The sequence below is a fragment of the Panulirus ornatus genome, chromosome 46, assembly GCF_036320965.1.
Source record: "Panulirus ornatus isolate Po-2019 chromosome 46, ASM3632096v1, whole genome shotgun sequence".
In the NCBI taxonomy this organism is placed as follows: Eukaryota; Metazoa; Arthropoda; class Malacostraca; order Decapoda; family Palinuridae; genus Panulirus; species Panulirus ornatus.
In genome coordinates, this window is record NC_092269.1 from 7,205,290 (window position 1) to 7,226,673 (window position 21,384).

The following is a 21,384-nucleotide window of genomic DNA, read 5'->3' on the forward strand; positions in this document are numbered from 1 at the left end:
GACAAAGTATAATAAAATAAAAAATAAAAATAAATATATATATATATATATATATATATAATATATATATATATATTATATATATATATATATATATATATTTAATGATACTCTCTCACCCCAACTCTCATTTGCCCTTTTTTTCACCTCTTGCACCTTTCTCTTGACCTCCTGTCTCTTTCTTTTATACATCTCCCACTCAATTGCATTTTTTTCCTGCAAAAATCGTCCAAATGCCTCTCTCTTCTCTTTCACTAATACTCTTACTTCTTCATCCCACCACTCACTACCCTTTCTAATCAACCCACCTCCCACTCTTCTCATGCCACAAGCATCTTTTGCGCAATCCATCACTGATTTCCTGGAAGGAGGTAAATAAAGTGCGTAAGACAAGGGAGCAAATGGGAACTTCAGTGAAGGGCGCAAATGGGGAGGTGATAACAAGTAGTGGTGATGTGAGAAGGAGATGGAGTGAGTATTTTAAAGGTTTGTTGAATGTGTTTGATGATAGAGTGGCAGATATAGGGTGTTTTGGTCGAGGTGGTGTGCAAAGTGAGAGGGTTAGGGAAAATGATTTGGTAAACAGAGAAGAGGTAGTGAAAGCTATGCGGAAGATGAAAGCCGGCAAGGCAGCAGGTTTGGATGGTATTGCAGTGGAATTTATTAAAAAAGGGGTGACTGTATTGTGGACTGGTTGGTAAGGTTATTTAATGTATGTATGACTCATGGTGAGGTGCCTGAGGATTGGCGGAATGCGTGCATAGTGCCATTGTACAAAGGCAAAGGGGATAAGAGTGAGTGCTCAAATTACAGAGGTATAAGTTTGTTGAGTATTCCTGGTAAATTATATGGGAGGGCATTGATTGAGAGGGTGAAGGCATGTACAGAGCATCAGATCGGGGAAGAGCAGTGTGGTTTCAGAAGTGGTAGAGGATGTGTGGATCAGGTGTTTGCTTTGAAGAATGTATGTGAGAAATACTTAGAAAAGCAAATGGATTTGTATGTAGCATTTATGGATCTGGAGAAGGCATATGATAGAGTTGATAGAGATGCTCTGTGGAAGGTATTAAGAATATATGGTGTGGGAGGAAAGTTGTTAGAAGCAGTGAAAAGTTTTTATCGAGGATGTAAGGCATGTGTACGTGTAGGAAGAGAGGAAAGTGATTGGTTCTCAGTGAATGTAGGTTTGCGGCAGGGGTGTGTGATGTCTCCATGGTTGTTTAATTTGTTTATGGATGGGTTGTTAGGGAGGTGAATGCAAGAGTTTTGGAAAGAGGGCAAGTATGAAGTCTGTTGGTGATGAGAGAGCTTGGGAAGTGAGTCAGTTGTTGTTCGCTGATGATACAGCGCTGGTGGCTGATTCATGTGAGAAACTGCAGAAGCTGGTGACTGAGTTTGGTAAAGTGTGTGGAAGAAGAAAGTTAAGAGTAAATGTGAATAAGAGCAAGGTTATTAGGTACAGTAGGGTTGAGGGTCAAGTCAATTGGGAGGTGAGTTTGAATGGAGAAAAACTGGAGGAAGTGTAGTGTTTTAGATATCTGGGAGTGGATCTGGCAGCGGATGGAACCATGGAAGCGGAAGTGGATCATAGGGTGGGGGAGGGGGCGAAAATTCTGGGGGCCTTGAAGAATGTGTGGAAGTCGAGAACATTATCTCGGAAAGCAAAAATGGGTATGTTTGAAGGAATAGTTGTTCCAACAATGTTGTATGGTTGCGAGGCGTGGGCTATGGATAGAGTTGTGCGCAGGAGGATGGATGTGCTGGAAATGAGATGTTTGAGGACAATGTGTGGTGTGAGGTGGTTTGATCGAGTGAGTAATGTAAGGGTAAGAGAGATGTGTGGAAATAAAAAGAGCATGGTTGAGAGAGCAGAAGAGGGTGTTTTGAAGTGGTTTGGGCACATGGAGAGAATGAGTGAGGAAAGATTGACCAAGAGGATATATGTGTCGGAGGTGGAGGGAACAAGGAGAAGAGGGAGACCAAATTGGAGGTGGAAAGATGGAGTGAAAAAGATTTGTGTGATCGGGGCCTGAACATGCAGGAGGGTGAAAGGAGGGCAAGGAATAGAGTGAATTGGAGCGATGTGGTATACCGGGGTTGACGTGCTGTCAGTGGATTGAATCAAGGCATGTGAAGCGTCTGGGGTAAACCATGGAAAGCTGTGTAGGTATGTATATTTGCGTGTGTGACGTATGTATATACATGTGTATGGGGGGGGGGGGGGTGGGCCATTTCTTTCGTCTGTTTCCTTGCGCTACCTCGCAAACGCGGGAGACAGCGACAAAGTATAATAATAATAATAATATATATATATAATATATATATTAATATATATATATATATATATATATATACACAGACATTTAAACATATACACATGTACATAATTCATACGTGCTGCCTTTATTCATTACCGTCGCCACCCCGCCACACATGAATTGACGACAACCCCCCCCCCCCCTCGCCCAGGATGTTCAGGCCCCGATCGCTCAAAATCTTCACTCCATCCTTCCACCTCCAATTTGGTCTCCCACTTCTCCTCGTTCCCTCCACCTCCGACACATATATGCTCTTGGTCAATCTTTCCTCACTCATTCTCTCCATGTGACCAAACCTGAATTTCAAAACACCCTCTTCTGCTCTCTCAACCACACTTTTTTTATTACTACACATCTCTCTTACCCTTTCATTTCTTACTCGATCAAACCACCTCACATCACATATTGTCCTCAAACATCTCATTTCCAGCACATCCACCCTCCTCCGCACAACTCTTACCTACAGCCCTATCTATAACACGCAGGGAACTTACTGGGCTGGACTTGCACCACGACGATGGAAGGAACAGTGGAGGTGTGTGGGTGTTGAGCGACCCCTTCCTCGTGGGGTGTACCTCGGTCTTCCTCCCGCCATTCGTCGTCAGACCCTTGCGAATCATCTGGGTCGGCCGACCTGCAAGGTAAGTCAGCCCAGTTGAATACTTCACCATACTGAGCCTCCTATCAGGGTTGTGCTGCACTACTGTGTCATACTGACAGGCACGGCGGTTACAACATTTTGAGCCCTGTAAACTTTAAGCCTAACGAGCACGCTTACAATATACGTAAATTTCACACGTACGTACAGGCTTAACTGAATCTAATCCAGTTTAAAATCCAAGACAAGAAGGCACGTATCCTTACACCTTATGCATGAAAAGAGGTAAGGCAAAGTAATAAATTCAATGTAACGATCGCTTTTCGTTCAACGATGATTATATTCTAACTGAAAATATATAAATCCTAAAATTATCTTTACCCTTCCGAATTTGCACACACATATATGAGCCTGCTGAGTGCAGTGGTTAGTGCCACGACCCATGAACCTCATGCACCCCAGTACGAATGAACAGTCCAAAACAGCTAACCCAGTTGTTTACCTTATCCTTAATGACTAGTTGTTATCAGGGTATATCTCGTACGCTAGCAAATATGAAGACGCGTGTAAGAAATGGGGCAACAGTATCTTTAAATATATAATATATATTATATATATATATATATATATATATATATATATATATATATATATATATATTTTAAGGGAAGTTGGCTGGTTGAGGTTGGTAGGCCTGCGGTGTGATGGAAGCCAGCCTGTCCGGCGAGTCGGTGGCCCCGGTCACGCGCTAGGCAACAGTGACATCAACACGTTCATCGGTCCATTATATGTGATGGGAATTTCACCGTTACTTAAGCAGGTGCGGCCAAGTTGTGCAACAACAACGTTGTATATGGTGCACAGAGAAGTGTATGGACGAAGGCAATTAGAGTAAAAGTGTTTGAATTATTAAACTGACTGGCATAGTAATATTTGGCCACGCTAAGTGTGTTTTGACTTAAAAGGTAACTTACCATGGTGTTCACAGTGAACAGCATGAATGTGAACAATTTGTGAACTACAGGAAATCTTTTATTAATTGTTGTGAATAAGGTTTCATCAGCTGTTAGAGGAAGCTCACCAAGTCTAATGGTTGTATTTAGCAAAATATTCTTGCCATATTTCTTTTGTGAATAACTTTGTAGATTTTTCTGCTTCAATAACCTTTGCAGGAAATAATCAGTGTTCTAACAGGTCTTCCATGTTATTTAGATGAGGCAAGCCCTGTTTATTCTGCTACCAGTTATTTTTGTATGAGGGCAGTTCAGTCATATCACACACACACACACATTATATATAGTTGATAACTATAAAGAACATGCAACACGGTAAGTTCCCAAGAGCATTTTCGTGTAATGGTTAATACTCGCTCCTCACTCCAAGACCCTCGCATACAGCTCCCTCACCAACCCATCCATAAACAAACTTAACAACCATGGTGACATCCCACACCACTGTAGCAGACCATTCACTCTGAACCGTTAACTCTCGTCTCTTCCTACTTGTGCGCAAGCCTTTCACCCTTGATGACAACTTATCACTGCTTCTAGCAACTTTCCTTCTACACCGTATATTCTCAAGACTTTCCACAAAGCCTCTCTATCAACCCTATCAAATGCCTTTTCCTGATCCATAAAAGTGACATACAAATCCATCTATTTTTCTAAGTATTTCTAATACACGTTCTTTAAAGAAAACACCTGATTACCACATCCTGTACAATTCCTTAAACCACGCTGCTTCCCTCGTTTAATGACCTGTTCCTTCCCACACCCTCTCAACCATATAATTTTCGATGTATACTTAGCAAACACTTCTGTAGTTTGAACACTTTAGCCCCCTTACCTTAATACAATGGCACTATACATGCATCCCGCCAATCCCCTGGCACTTCACCATCATCCGTAACTACACTGAAAATCCTTACCAACCAATCAACAAACATGTCACCCCCTCTCTTAATGAAGTTAACTGCAATGCCATCCACTTCAGCCCCCTTGCCACATTTCACCTTTCACCACCTCTTCTCTTTTCACTAAACCACTCTACCTTAAAATACTCACTCCATCTTTCCTCACTCATTCTCTCCATTTAACCAAACCATTTCAACACATACTCTTCTGCTCTCAACCACACTCTTTTTATTACCACACATCTCTCTTATTCGATCAAACTTCACACCACATAATGTCCTCAAACATTTCATTTCCAACAAACCCACTCTCCTCCGCACAACTCTATCTATAGCCCATGCCACGCAACCATAGAACATTGTTGGAACACTATTCCTTCAAACATACCCATTTTTTGCTCTCCAAGATAACATTCTCGCCTTCCACACATTCTGCAACGCTTCCAGAACCTTCCCGACTTCCCCACTCTGTGACTTTCGCTTTCATGGTTCCATCCGCTGCTAAATCCACTCCCAGATATCTAAAACACTTCACTTCCTCCAGCCTTTCTCCATTCAAACCCACCTCCCAATTAACTTGTCCATCAACCCCAAAGGCTCAGTATTCCCTGCGTTTCGTAAAAGGCGAATAAAAAAAAAGGGGGGGGGGCTGGAGATCCTCCCCTCCAGTTTTAACTTTTCCAAAAGAAGAAACAGAGAAGGGTGCCAAGTGAGGATTTTCCCTCTTAGGCACAGCCTTCTGTTCTTAACACTACCTCGCTAACGCGGGAAATGGCGAATATATATATATATATATATATATATATCCCTGGGGATAAGGGAGAAAGAATACTTCCCACGTATTCCCTGCGTGTCGTAGAAGGCGACTTAAAAGGGAAGGGAGCGGGGGGCTGGAAATCCTCCCCTCTTGCTTTTTTTTTTTCCTAAACAAGGAACAGAGAAGGGGGCCAGATGAGGATATTACCTCAAAGGCCCAGTCCTCTGTTCTTAACGTTACCTCGCTAACGCGGGAAATGGCGAATAGTATGAAAAAAAATTATATATATATAATATATATATATATATATATTATATATATATATATATATATATATATATATATATATGCCAATACAATACAAGCAGTATTCCCACATACCTGGGTGAGCTGACGGAGCGCCTGAGTCTAACATTACTGTGAACTGTGGACAAGGGTCGTAGCGTGGCAGGAGCCCCACCACCCAGAGCCACACAGTCGCGACAACACCTCCACATGGCGCTCCCTGCCGGAACAACCATACCAAAACATTATTTACTTGACATTTTGTTCTATGTTAGCTAATAACGGCACGGGCAGCTGAGGCCCCTAATCAAGGCCATCCCATATATATAACATGTACACCTGACCAGCCCACACAGTCGTTCAAAAGACAACAAAAACCATCGGAAAAGCAACTTCAATCAAACCTAACCTACTCAAATTCGCTGGACGTCCAAAATGGTTAACAATACCGGAGTCACACACCTGGCTCAGGGATGCAACCACCTGACGAGACACAGACTTCGAGCAGACTGTACACAACCCTGTACGATAATATAATCCTGTCAGTAATGGATGAGGAGACACACCCTGGTGATAGCAGTGTTATCAGTGGAGGTGCGGCCTTAAAGATCCAGACATTCTACATCACCATCTTACATCCAGTCAACTGACACACAAACACATAAAAAAAGTATAAGTTCATAATTAGTTTAAATTCTGGTTTGATATACTAACGGATCGATCAAACTTGACAGCTTCTACGAAGAGTAGATACCTAATTCGTGCACGCATTATAAGTGGTGAAATAAGCCGTGTCACCTAACGAAGAAACAGACACTGAATCAAAGCAGAGAAATTATATCTAAAAAAAATTTCGTACCTATCCATATGAGAAATCGTACAAATACTCACCGTTTCTGACCATCGCGCTTCACTGTCTGCCACCAGCCATGGCCCTGCCTCACCGACCCACCACCATCCGCAGCACAATTGACATCCATCCATACCTCTATCTGCGACCGTCCACTAGGCCACACTTTATAACCGTCCACAACCATTTTCGGCACCGTCTATGATCTGTTAAAATGATAAAAAAAATCTCAGGGTTAACGTCGGCTCATTAATCACAAATCACGACTGGTTTACACATTTGACACGGTTTACCTGTAAAGTTTTATGCTATTGGAAAAGCTTTGAAACACTAATGTTCATTAAATTTTCCCTATTCATAACATGTCTGTAAAGTTCCTTAAAGAAGGTCTTAGGGTCCAAGAGTTCGCTTTTTTAAAGTTGGATTTGGTTAAGTAACAGAACTAACTAAACATTTTTAAAAGTGAAGCGAATCTTCTGGTCATCCATGGGGTGAAAGGCTGTAAATGTACATGGTGTTGGAGGTAAGCTGTTCGAAGCAGTGAGAAGTCTTCATCAAGATGTAAGGCATGTGTACGAGTGGGAAGAGAAGAGAGTGATTGGTTCCCACTGAAGACTGGTCTGCGGCAGGGGTGTGTGATGTCCCCATGCTTGTTCAATTTGTTTATGGATGGGGTGGTTTGGGAGGTAAATGCATGAGTTTTGGAGAGAGGGGCAGTCTGCTGGGGATGAGAGGGCCTGGGAAGTGAGTCATATGTTGTACGCCGATGGTACAGCACTGATGGTTAATTTGAGCGAGAAACTGCAGAAGTTGGTGACTTGAATTTGGAAGTGTATGAAAGAAAAGCTGAAAGTAAAATTTAAATAAGATCAAGGTTATTAAGTTTAACAGGGTTGAGACAATTTATTTGGGAAGTAAGTCTGAATGAAGAAAAAATGGAAAAAGAGATGTGTTTTAGATATCTGGGAGTGTACTTAGCAATGAATGGAACCATGGAATTGCAAGCCTGTCATAGGGTGGGGGAGGGGGGGCGAAAGTTCTGGGAACGATGAAGAATGTGTGGAAAGAACGTTATCTCGGAGAGCAAAGATGGGTATGTTTCAAGGAATAGCAGTTCTAACAATACTATATGGTTGCGAGGCATATGCTATAGATAGGGTTGTACGGAGGAGGATGGATATGTTGGAAATGAAATGTTTGAGGACAATATGTGTGAGGTGGTTTGATCGAGTAATAGTGAAAGGGTAAGAGAGATGTTTGGTAATAAAAAAAAAAGTGGTGGAGAGATCAGAAGAGGGTGTGTTGGAATGGTTAGGACATATGGAGAGAATAAGTGAGGAAAGGTTGACAAAGAGGATATATGTGTCAGAGGTGGAGGGAACAAGGAGAAGCGGGAGAGTAAATTGGAGGTGGAAGGATGGAGTGAAAGATTCTGAGCGATCGGGCCTGAACATACAGAAGGGTGAGAGGCGTGCAAGGAATAGAGTGAATTAGAAAGATGTGGTATATCGGGGCCAAGGTGTTGTCAATGGACTGAACCAGGGCATGTGAAACGTTTGGGGTAAACCATGAAGGGTCTGTGGGGCCTGGATGTGGATAGGGAGCTATGGTTTTGGTGGATCACAAATGACAGCTAAAGACATGAGTGCGAACGAATGTGGCATTTTTGGTATATTTTCCTGGCGCTACCTTGCTGAAGCAGGGGGTGGCGATGCTGTTTCCTGTGGGGCGGGGTAGCACCAGAATGGATGAAGGCAAGTATGAATATGTACAAGTGTATATATGTATATGTCTGTGCAAGTGTATGTATATGTATATGTATAGTAAGGTGATATGTGTATATATATATATATATATATATATATATATATATATAATATATATATAATATATTTTTTTTATTACTTTGCTTTGTCGCTGTCTCCCGCGTTTGCGATGTAGCGCAAGGAAACACGAAAGAAATGGCCCAACCCACCCCCATACACATGTATATACATACACGTCCACACACGCAAAAATATATATAATATATATATATATATATATATATATATATATATATATATATATATATATATATATATATATATATTCTTTCGTCTGTTTCCTTGCGCTACCTCGCAAACGCGGGAGACAGCGACAAAAAAAAAAAAAAAATATATATATATATATATATATATATATATATATATATATATATATATATATATATATGTGTGTGTGTGTGTGTGTGTGTGTGTGTGTGTGTGTATGAGAAGATGGGCCATTCACTTCATCAATGGGAAGAGAAAATATGAGGTAAGGACTTTAGTTTAATACATCCTCAGAGTCGGGGAGATACAAGTTCAGTTCCTTAAAAGCGGCAGGTCAAGAGGAAGGTGGAAGGGTTGAAAAAGAATGGCAAATGAGAGTTAGAGTGAGAAAGTATCATTAAATTAGATAGAAAAGATGTTTTGGAAGGAGGTAAATAACGTGCGTAAGACAAGAGAACAAATGGGAACATCGGTGAAGGGGGCAAAAGGGAATGTGATAACCGGTAGTGATGAAGTGAAAAGGAGATGGAGAAAGTATTTTGAAGGTATGTTGAATGTATTTGATGAAAGAGTGGCAGATGTTAATCTTACATCCAACTAACTTTTCCCTTAACCCTATTGAAACTAATAACCTTGCTCTTACATTTACTCTCAACTTTCTTTTTTCACACAATTTTCCAAACTCAGTCACCGACTTCTGCAGTTTCTCCCTCGAATCAGCCACCAGAGCTGTATCGTCGGCGAACAACAACTGACTCACTTCTCAGGCCATCTCATCCCAAACAGACTGCATACTTGCCCCTCTCCAAAACTCTTGCATTAACTACCTAACCACCCTATCCATAAACAAATTAAACAACCATGGGAACATAACACGCCCTTGGTGCAGACCAACCTTCACTGGGAACCAATCACTCTCCTCTTTTCCTACAGCCTCCCACACCATATACTCTTAAGACCTTCCACAAAGCATCTCTATCAACCCTATCAAATGCCTTCTCTGTATCCATAAATGCTACATACTAATCCATGCTTTTCTACGTATTTCTCTCACATTCTTCAAACCAAACACTTGATCCACACATCCTCGACCACTTCTGAAACCACACTGCCCCTCCCTAATCTGATGCTCTGTACCTGCTTTCACCCTCTCAGTCAATAGTCTCCCATACAATTTCGCAGGAATACTCAACAAAGTTATGCCTCTGCAATTTGAACACTCACCTTTATCCCTTTTGCCTTTATGCAATGGCACTATGCATGAATTCCACCAATCCTCACTATGATCCATACATATACTGAATATCCTTACCAACCAATCAACAATACAGTCAACCCTTTTCTTAATAAACTGAACTCCAATACCATCCAAACCCGCCGCCTTGCCGGAATTCATCTTTCGCAAAGCTTTCACTACCTCTTCTCTCTAAACCATTCTCCCTGACCCTCTCACTTCGTACACCACCCCGACCAAAACACCCTACATCTGCCACTCCATCATCATATACATTCAACAAAACTTCAAAATACTCACTCCATCTCCTTTTCACTTCATCACTACCTGTTTCACATCCCCTCTTGTCCCCTTCACCGATATTCCCATTTGTTCTCTTGTCTTACCTCCTTCCAAAACATTTTTTATTCAATCTAAAGTTTAATGATACTTTCTCACCCTAACTCTCATTTGCCCTCTTTTTCATCCCTTGCACCTTCCTCTTGACCTCCTGCCGCTTTTTTATACATCTCCCAAACGCCTTTCTTTTCTCTTTCACTGACTACTTCTTCATCCCACCACTCACTACCCTTCTTAATATGCCCACCTCCCACCTTTCTCATGCCACATGCACTTTTGCACATGCTATGACTGCTTACATAAATACATCCCATTCCTCACCCACTACCCTCCCGTCATTTGCTCTCACCTTTTGCCATTCTACTCTCAATCTCTCCTTGTACTTCCTGACACAAGTCTCATTTCAAAGCTCACTTACTCTCACCACTTTCTCCTTCCTAACATTTTTTTTTTGAAAAACTATAAAAATCTTCACCGCCTCCAGAAGATAGTGATCAGACATAGCACCAGCTGCCCCTCTCAGTACATTAACATCCCAGTCTCTCGCTTACTCGCCTATCAAATGGACACGTAATCTAAAAATGCCCTTAGACCATCTTTCCTATTCACATAAATACACTTATGTATATCTCTTATTAAACCAGTATTCACAATCGCCATTCTATTTCAGCACACAAATCTAAGAGCTCTTCAACATTTCCCTTCACAACACTGAATATCCTATGTACACCAATTATACCCTCAACTGCCACATTACACGCATTTGCATTTAAATCACCCATCACTAAAACCCGGTCCCGTGCACCAACTGGTCTGGGAAGTCAGTTTTTGTTCGCCGATGATACAGCACTGGTGGCCGATTCGAGAGAGAAACTGTAGAAGGTGGTGACTAGTTTGGAAAAGTGTGTGAAAGGAGAAAGGAGAGTAAATGTGAATAAGATCAAGGTTATTGGTTCAGCAGGATTGAGGGACAAGTTAGCTGGGATGTAACTTTAAATGGAGAAAAACAGGAGGAAATGAAGTTCTTTAGACATCTGGGTGCGGACTTAGAGCGAATGAGACTATGGAAGCGAGTCACAGGGTGGAGGAGAGGGCGAATGTTTTGGGAGCGATAAAGAATGTGGAAGGATAGAACAGTATCTAGGAGAGTAAAAATGGGTATGTTTGAAGGAACAGTAGTTCCACAATATCATATGGTTGCGAGGCAACCATGTAATAGGGTTGTACGGAGGATGGGTGTGTTGGAAATGAAATGTTTGAGAATATGTGGTGTGAGGTGGTTTGACAGAATAAGTCATTAATGAAAGGGTAAGAGAGATGTATGGAAAGAAAAAGTGAGGAAAAGAGCAGAAGAGGGAGTGTTAAAATGGCTTGAATATATGGAGAGAATAAGTGAGGAAAGGTTGACATAGAGGATATGTGTTAAAGGTGGAGGGAACAAGGAGAAGAGGGTGACCAAAGTGGAGGTGGAGGGATGGTATGAAAAAGACTGAGAGATCGGGGACTAATGATACAAGGTGAGAAGCGTGCAAGGGAGTGAACTGGAACGATGTGGTATACCGGGATCGACGTGCTGACGATGGACTGAACCAGGGCATGTGAAACGTCTGGAGTAAATCATAGATCGGTCGGTATGTAGGGCCTGGATGCTGACAGGGAGCTGTGGTTTCGGTGCATTACACATGACAGCTAGTGACTGAGTGTGAACGAACTTGGCCTTAAAGATGTTTTCCTGGCTCTACCTCGCTCAAGCAGTAGGTAGCAATGCTGTTTCCTGTGGAGCGGGGTACCGACAGAAATTGATGAAGGCAAGTATGAATATGTACATGTGTCTATGTATGTGTATATGTATGTATACGTGCCTGTCTGGATGTTTATGTATATAATTAGGGTATATGAGGATGGGCCGTTCGAAGTATGTTTCCCGGGGCTACCTCTCTGACGCGGGAGTCTGCGATCGAGTATATTGTCGCGGGAGACAGCGACAAAGTATAATAATAATAATAATAATAACAATAATTGGGAGGTGAGTTTGAATGGAGAAAAACTGGAGGAAGTGAAGTGTTTTAGATATCTGGGAGTGGATCTGGCAGCGGATGGAACCATGAAAGCGGAAGTGGATCATAGGGTGGGGGAGGGGGCGAAAATTCTGGGAGCCTTGAAGAATGTGTGGAAGTCGAGAACATTATCTCGGAAAGCAAAAATGGGTATGTTTGAAGGCATAGTGGTTCCAGCAATGTTGCATGGTTGCAAGGCGTGGGCTATGGATAGAGTCGTGCGCAGGAGGATGGATGTGCTGGAAATGAGATGTTTGAGGACAATGTGTGGTGTGAGGTGGTTTGATCGAGTGAGTAACGTAGGGGTAAGAGAGATGTGTGGAAATAAAAAGAGCGTGGTTGAGAGAGCAGAAGAGGGTGTTTTGAAGTGGTTTGGGCGCATGGAGAGGATGAGTGAGGAAAGATTGACCAAGAGGATATATGTGTCGGAGGTGGAGGGAACAAGGAGAAGAGGGAGACCAAATTGGAGGTGGAAAGATGGAGTGAAAAAGATTTTGTGTGATCGGGGCCTGTACATGCAGGAGGGTGAAAGGAGGGCAAGGAATAGAGTGAATTGGAGCGATGTGGTATACCGGGGTTGACGTGCTGTCAGTGGATTGAAGCAAGGCATGTGAAGCGTCTGGGGTAAACCATGGAAAGCTGTGTAGGTATGTATATTTGCGTGTGTGGACGTATGTATATACATGTGTATGGGGGGGGGGCCATTTCTTTCGTGTTTCCTTGCGCTACCTCGCAAACGCGGGAGACAGCGACAAAGTATAATAATAATAATAATAATAATAATATATATAATATATATATATATATATATATATATATATATATATATATATATATATTGTGTGTGTGTGTGTGTGTGTGTCACTGGGCCCCAAATGAGTGAGGTTACGCCAGGAATGAAGTCTTGCGAAATAATTTCACTCCAAGAGAGCATTAATTTCCCTGCCAAAGAAAGCAGCGCAGGCAGGAGTTGCAAAATTCTATAAAATGGTCTTGGGTACCACTAACACTTTCATAGAAATCAGTCCTGGAGTAATTATATAATGTATCATATATATATATATATATATATATATATATATATATATATATATATATATATATATATATATACGAACTCTGAGGTACTTACAGTTTGGATGTTCGTGGCTTTGCATCAATTACTGTCGCTCGTACGTCATAATTGCTGCCACTCAGTAGGCAACTCGGCATGACTATTCAAGATGGCCTGTGGAAGCGTGGCATGAAGGCGCCACAAGAGGACAGAAGCTCCGTATTTTTTTCACAAGTAAACCGGGATTTCATCCTTATTTGACGTGCTTCTGTGGTCTGCTGCCTAACGCTTTTCGTCAAGACTGCCATGCAATATAGCAGAGGCTTCTTTATGGAAGAGGAAAAATAAACCACACCGGCATTCAGTGACGTGACAAGTTTCCAGATCTCTGCATTCCATTTCGGTAAATATATTAGTGATCTGCTTAGTGTTTCACTGAACTGGCTTTATCTTGTTGCATGTCTTCGCAAGCACTAATGGGAGACGAGTAGAACTGAGTTTAGAATGTGACAAATTGTAGGTAAAACTTGAAGGATGTAGAAAGTAGAAGTTCCCGCGGAAAGCACTTATGTAATATTTTAAGAGAATGTGACTTGTGTGTTGTTGATACTGATTATGCGTTAATGTTCCAGTACTTATTCAGTGAAATTACATATTAAAGGCTTTTCCTAGCTTGACAGTTGATTTATCTTGATGATACACTACTAAAATATTAAGAAATGAATGGAAATTGTACAATGGGATACTGTAGTTTTGAGTTTAGGTGAAAAAAAAGAATGTAAAAAAGTGCGTAATGCGTGTTGTTTAGTTCCCGCAGTTGCCGCCAGAGGTTAGCACGTGGAGACCACTGGGAATTGTTGTTTTGTGTTAGGACTAACACCAACATCTATTGAAGTAAATGCTCTGTAAGTAAGCTTCTACGTGGTTTTTGTGATATATGTATGCCTGAGGAGTTTGCTTGAGCACTGCTCTGAAAGTAACAGTCTTGGTGACGCGTGTATTTGGATGCTGTTGTTCATGGCAGACATCCTTTACGCCATGTTTGTTTGGCTTAGCCGCGCTTTATTGATACAAACAGGTCACGGACTTCTCGTCCAGCTGGCATGGTTGTAGAGGTTCATATGATGATCTGTTGACATGAAACGAACTTTTTTTTTTACTCATTTATTACTGTAGTAGGTAAACAAGTAAATGGAAGGGTGACGCTAACGGCCCGCGATGACTGGCGGCGTATTGCTTGTGTAGAAAGCTAGGGAACTGGCGTTCTGAGACTAAGTTCTCTTGTCGTACGGCATTGCAGATATCTTATATGTGCCTCATGAGCGTTCGTATGTAACTACAGATTTTTGAGGCATGTATGCACTCATTTGTGCTTTTAAGAGATAAAGCGAGGTTACTGGTGTGTGTTTCCTGTCGGAATCCTCCGGTTCCTGTATGCTGAACTCAAAATAATTTTTCTTTGACCTATTAGTGTGCGGTATTTATACCTGATGAAGTTGATTGAAATATATGAACCTACCGCCCTAAGGAATGCTAGACACTTTGGGCCCAAATGACGTTTCGTCCCGAAACGCCAACACTGAAACCCAACTCGACCTAACTAATCCAAACAACAAATCCTAGCCTAATTTAATTAAATCTAACGACCATATCGAACCTATGGTTTGAGACTCATTAAGAGCCCTTTAGTAAACCATACCGGTACTTCTCTTACTTCAAAGAAATATTTTGTTGGATTATATTAACCACTTGTGGATCAAGCTAAGAGCTGTATCATCATGCTGAATTTCTCCATAGTTGAACTGTCATACTGTTCTTTCATGGGCTTAAGTCATTACATGTTGGCTTTTAGAAACTAAGTTTTGGGCTAGACAGTTCCACCTTACAAACATTCTGGATCAGTTATATCTTATCTATTTTTGAGTTGTATGGTAGCTCTGTGTTGAACTAACTCACTTTTTTTGAAGACTTTCTTGGTATAAGAACTATAGACCAGTGCAAAAGTTAAATGAGATATTGCCCTCGATTTGAATACGGCCATGATGATGTTCACATCAATGAATTAGGATATTTTGATTATGCCCATCACAGAATTGGCTTGTGTTAATCTTCCTGGATATGATATTCAGATTTCATTTTATCTTATGATTCCTGTATCTTTTTGTTGATACTGTTTCTGTTTAATTCTGATGGATTTCATATTTCATCCTTTTTTCTGGTTTCCTTGCATTTGTCTTTTTGGGTGGCACTTTGCACCACTCCAACTTGAGGTCCCCTTGCAATCTCTGTAGCAATATTCTTGGCTAGTTATCAAGTGAAAGATTTCTGAGGTTCTTCAGCAAAAATTTATACTGCATATTAGTATTAAACTTCCTTTGGGTATTGTTAATAAACTCTTAACCAAGTCTCTAACCAAGAGTAGGGGACCCAGAAGAAAACCTTGTGGGTTACCCAGAATAACGTCCTTTTGGATATTCCTTAATTCACTCATGTTTTCTTCCAGTAAAGATTGCTGTTATGCCAGGAATGACAGTAGCTTAACTGGAAGCTTTCAAAATGATACCATATCAATAATTTTCTAAAATCCAAGGTAAATGTCTATAAACTTATTGAGAACTTCAATCCATATGTGTAGCATCTTCAGAAGATGCAGGGTAGTAGATCTCCCATATGGGAACCCAACTTGTACTTTGAAAAATAGATGATTTGCTTTCATGTGCTGTATCCCATGTTTTTGATTGAATATTTTCCAGTCATGATTTAATGATTTCTTTCCTAAAGGTATTTCCTCATTACAGTTTTTGCTATTAACCTCACCAGTTAGCTCATTATAACTTAACCTTTTCCCTGCTGTAACATAATTTTGTGTAGTATTTGCATGTGAAGCTTAATATTGTTGTTCATTGGTTGGTAGGAGAATTTGTCATCCATATATACTTCTGTTTTCCTCAAGTCATAAGCATTGCATATCAGTAGACTTTGTCCCTAGTCCTTAGTCCTCAATATCTCAACTGAATTTGGTGTAAAATCAACTTTGAAAGTAATGTTGATACTTAGGTTTTACTTTGGTAATCCTCGTTATGTGCAGTACCAGTGACAGGTTTTACTTTGGTAATCCTAGTTATGTGCAGTACAAGGTCACTTCTGTTTTTTAGTGATCATTGATAGTACAGACACATAAGACTACTCCCTATATACATTTAGCTTTTATTTTCTCTATGCTCTGTACATTAGGCTCCTTGTTTGATCTTTATCTGCTTTGTGACCCTTCACACCCAGAGTGGCTCTCACTCTGCACTGACCTTTATCTGAAGCCTGCAAGTTTTTGCCCAACCTTAAGATATCTTCCTGTTTGCTGTTTTTCTTAGTCTTCCTATATCTTTAGATGTACACTGTAGGATAAGTATCTTGCCGCAGTTTGTGGGAAACAATATGACACCATGGACAAAGGGTTTTGAGAAATGCCCCATGTTGTGGCATCACATTAGTAGCCTTGCTTTAATGATATTGTGATTTACTGATTTCTAGCGACATTCCCTGTCAGTTATAATGAGTGTTATAATGATTTCATTTTTGGTGGATAATAGAAAGTGGGGCTACCATGATTATTAGATTTGCCTCATTCACACTTACCAACTGTAAGATATCTAAACCCACAAGAAAAATACAAAGAGCCTCAAGCTTTCGTCTGTGTAGCAAGACATTCTCAGGGGTACTCTTGAGAATGTCTTCCATTGTAGATGAAAGCTTGGAAATCTTGCTGATGCAGGAAACCAATTATGTATGATGATAATGATAGTTCTGTTAATATAGAATAACTGACAGTACTGAAAGAGCACGTATTTTTTATTTGTCTTTTTGATTCATGAAACCCATCTGGAAAGGTACTTTTTTATTGGTGTACATATACATATGTTGGATTCCCATGGAGCTTTTTAATATTTTTGAATAGCTTTAGCCAATTTATTTTGTTTGGAAAGAGGCAAGTAGGGTGGTTGTACCTTTCAAGCCTTGAGTTGAACAGTGCTGGCCACTTCTGTCTTAGGATTTAGATCTTTTTTAAAACAACTTTACCATGTATTTCTCTTTTCTTCATTATTCTTGAATCATATGCCAGAGTTCAAAATACTACTATGTTATTCTCTGAAAATTTCTTTTTCATTGATTTCTTCAGCATTTTAAAGGTTTTAAAGTTTATTCAGTATGATTTCATTTATTGGCATGTGTGCTCCCAGTGCCTTCCTTTTGTCTATTTTTTGTATAAGACAGCTTCAAGAGTGCTCAGCTTTCTTCCCATTCCTTGCTTTGCTGGGATTTGTGTTTATGCTCATATGTATATATATATATATATATATATCTTCTTCTAAACTATTCGCCATTTCCCACGTTAGCGAGGTAGCGTTAAGAACAGAGGACTGGGCCTTTTTTGGAATATCCTCACCTGGCCCCCTCCGTTCCTTCTTTTGGAAAAATAAAAAATAAAAAAACGAGAGGGGAGGATTTCCAGCCCCCCGCTCCTCCCCTTTTAGTCGCCTTCTACGACATGCAGGGAATACGTGGGAAGTATTCTTAATCCCCTATCCCCAGGGATAATATATATATATATTTTCTTTTCTTTCATACTATTCGCCATTTCCCGCGTTAGCAAGGTAGCGTTAAGAACAGAGGACTGGGCCTCTGAGGGAATATCCTCACCTGGCCTCGTTCTCTGTTCCTTCTTTTGGAAAATTAAAAAAAAACGAGAGGGGAGGATTTCCAGCCCCCCACTCCCTCCCCTTTTAGTCGCCTTCTACGACACGCAGGGAATACGTGGGAAGTATTCTTTCTCCCCTATCCCCAGGGATAAAATATATATATATATATATATATATATATATATTATATATTTTTTTTTTTTTTTTTTTTTTTTTTTTTTCCCCTAAGGAAGGAACAGAGAAGGGGGCCAGGTGAGGATATTCCCTCAAAGGCCCAGTCCTCTGTTCTTAACGCTACCTCGCTAATGCGGGAAATTGCGATAGTATGAAGGAAGGATATATATATATGTATATTATATATATATAATACACACATATATATGTATATTCTTTCTTTTCTTTTATACTATTCGCCATTTCCCGCATCAGCGAGGTAACGTTAAGAACAAAGGACTGGGCCTTTGAGGGAATATCCTCAACTGGCCCCTCTTCTCTGTTCCTTCTTTTGGAAAATTAAAAAAAAAAGGGGAGGATTTAAAGCCACCCGCTCCCTCCCCTTTTAGTTGCCTTCTACGACACGCAGGGAATACGTGGGAAGTATTCTTTCTCCCCTACCCCCAGGGATAAAATATATGTATATATATATATATATATATATATATATATATATATATATATTATATTTTTTTTTTTTTTTTTTTTTTTTTTTTGCCGCTGTCTCCGTGTTTGCGAGGTAGCGCAAGGAAACAGACGAAAGAAATGGCCCAACCCACCCCCATACACATGTATATACATACGTCCACACACGCAAATATACATACCTACACAGCTTTCCATGGTTTACCCCAGATGCTTCACATGCCTTGATTCAATCCACTGACAGCACGTCAACCACGGTATACCACATCGCTCCAATTCACTCTATTCCTTGCCCTCCTTTCACCCTCCTGCATGTTCAGGCCCCGATCACACAAAATCTTTTTCACTCCATCTTTCCACCTCCAATTTGGTCTTCTTCTTCTCCTCGTTCCCTCCACCTCCGACACATATATCCTCTTGGTCAATCTTTCCTCACTCATTCTCTCCATGTGACCAAACCATTTCAAAACACCCTCTTCTGCTCTCTCAACCACGCTCTTTTTATTTCCACACATCTCTCTTACCCTTACGTTACTTGCTCGATCAAACCACCTCACACCACACATTGTCCTCAAACATCTCATTTCCAGCACATCCATCCTCCTGCGCACAACTCTATCCATAGTCCACGCCTCGCAACCATACAACATTGTTGGAACCACTATTCCTTCAAACATACCCATATATATATATATTTTTTATTATATTATTATACTTTGTCGCTGTCTCCTGCGTTTGCGAGGTAGCACAAGGAAACAGACGAAAGAAATGCCCCCCCCCCCATACACATGTATATACATACGTCCACACACGCAAATATACATACCTACTCAGCTTTCCATGGTTTACCCCAGACGCTTCACATGCCCTGCTTCAATCCACTGACAGCACGTCAACCCCGGTATACCACATCGCTCCAATTCACTCTATTCCTTGCCCTCCTTTCACCCTCCTGCATGCTCAGGCCCCGATCACACAAAATCTTTTTCACTCCATCTTTCCACCTCCAATTTGGTCTCCCTCTTCTCCTTGTTCCCTCCACCTCCGACACATATATCCTCTTGGTCAATCTTTCCTCACTCATCCTCTCCATGTGCTCAAACCACTTCAAAACACCCTCTTCTGCTCTCTCAACCACGCTCTTCCTATTTCCACACGTCTCTCTTACCCTTACGTTACTCACTCGATCAAACCACCTCACACCACACATTGTCCTCAAACATCTCATTTCCAGCACATCCATCCTCCTGCGCACAACTATCCATAGCCCACGCCTCGCAACCATACAACATTGTTGGAACCACTATTCCTTCAAACATACCCATTTTTGCTTTCCGAGATAATGTTCTCGACTTCCACACATTCTTCAAGGCCCCCAGGATTTTCGCCCCCTCCCCCACCCTATGATCCACTTCCGCTTCCATGGTTCCATCCGCTGCCAGATCCACTCCCAGATATCTAAAACACTTCACTTCCTCCAGTTTTTCTCCATTCAAACTCACCTCCCAATTGACTTGACCCTCAACTCTACTGTACCTAATAACCTTGCTCTTATTCACATTTACTCTTAACTTTCTTCTTCCACACACTTTTCCAAACTCAGTCACCAGCTTCTGCAGTTTCTCACATGAATCAGCCACCAGCGCTGTATCATCAGCGAACAACAACTGACTCACTTCCCAAGCTCTCTCATCCCCAACAGACTTCATACTTGCCCCTCTTTCCAAAACTCTTGCATTTACCTCCCTAACAACCCCATCCATAAACAAATTAAACAACCATGGAGACATCACACACCCCTGCCGCAAACCTACATTCCTCCCCCAGTGCAATTTTTGCTTTCAGTTACATTTTCATTATGTATTTGTACAATTTGTCACTGCTTCTTGTTTTGTATTAACTACAGCTCCAGTGAAGTTGTTCACCTGCCCTGTCATCTTATCATGAAAGTAATTATGTGTTCAAAGACATTTTCATGCAGTATGGAACAAGCAGTCATGTACCTCACATTCTAAAGTCTTTTCCTTATTGTAAACTTGTAGATCACAATTGCAGCTTGAACCATTTAAATCATATTAGCTCTTGATATGGAAATATTTCTTAAAAGTAACCTGTTCTTTCCATACATTTTTGCCGGGTGCTACCTTCAGCCATGTCCATTCCCATTTTGACTGCAAGTTTCTTGTTTCATTCTATTTCTGCCATTTCCTCAATGGGAGAACTTGATTTATAGTTTCAGATTTTTGCTCCGGTTAATCTTAACTGTGTAATATGTTTTATTCATACATGAATTCATCAGTGATCATAGAGTGCCAACAAACCCATTAACACTATGCACAGGGTTTACCACCTGTTTGATTATGTACTTACTGGTGCAGTAGTTTTTTCCTCAGAACTTGCACAAAAAATATTGGTATTTATTAGATATAGGATGTATGCATTGATGGATTTGACAAAAGAGGCACCAGTGGATTCCTTACATTGTAGGGTTGAAATAGATGGGTTTTTGCCTGTAGGTGCTCCTACTCTCCTAAGGTGAACTGCCCACAAAGTGGGCATGGCTTTGAAGTAGACGGAAATTTTACTGTGAAGATCTTCATTGGTATCGCTTTGT

General features: G+C 40.9%; 2 protein-coding genes across 8 annotated transcripts in view; one reads left to right on the forward strand and one right to left on the reverse strand.

Annotated features, from left to right (window-relative positions):
* Positions 1 to 13,655, reverse strand: part of LOC139763393 (uncharacterized) — a 34,320-nt gene extending 20,665 nt beyond the window's left edge. The window contains 3 exon segments of the mRNA XM_071689403.1: positions 2,813 to 2,952; positions 6,762 to 6,926; positions 13,516 to 13,655. Of these exon segments, the coding sequence (XP_071545504.1) occupies positions 2,813 to 2,952; positions 6,762 to 6,907 (286 nt within the window). The 5' untranslated portion in view covers positions 6,908 to 6,926; positions 13,516 to 13,655.
* A 46-nt stretch (positions 13,656 to 13,701) lies between these two features.
* The window catches only part of LOC139763103 (serine/arginine-rich splicing factor 6-like), an 81,255-nt gene continuing 73,572 nt past the window's right edge, over positions 13,702 to 21,384 (forward strand). For 2 of the 7 annotated variants that reach the window (XM_071688750.1, XM_071688755.1), the window contains exon 1: positions 13,702 to 13,840. The gene's annotated coding sequence lies outside the window, so the exon portion shown is untranslated. Of the gene's footprint in view, positions 13,841 to 14,188; positions 14,343 to 21,384 lie in introns of those variants that run through there. The other 5 variants (XM_071688749.1, XM_071688753.1, XM_071688756.1 and 2 more) reach the window with 4 other exon arrangements.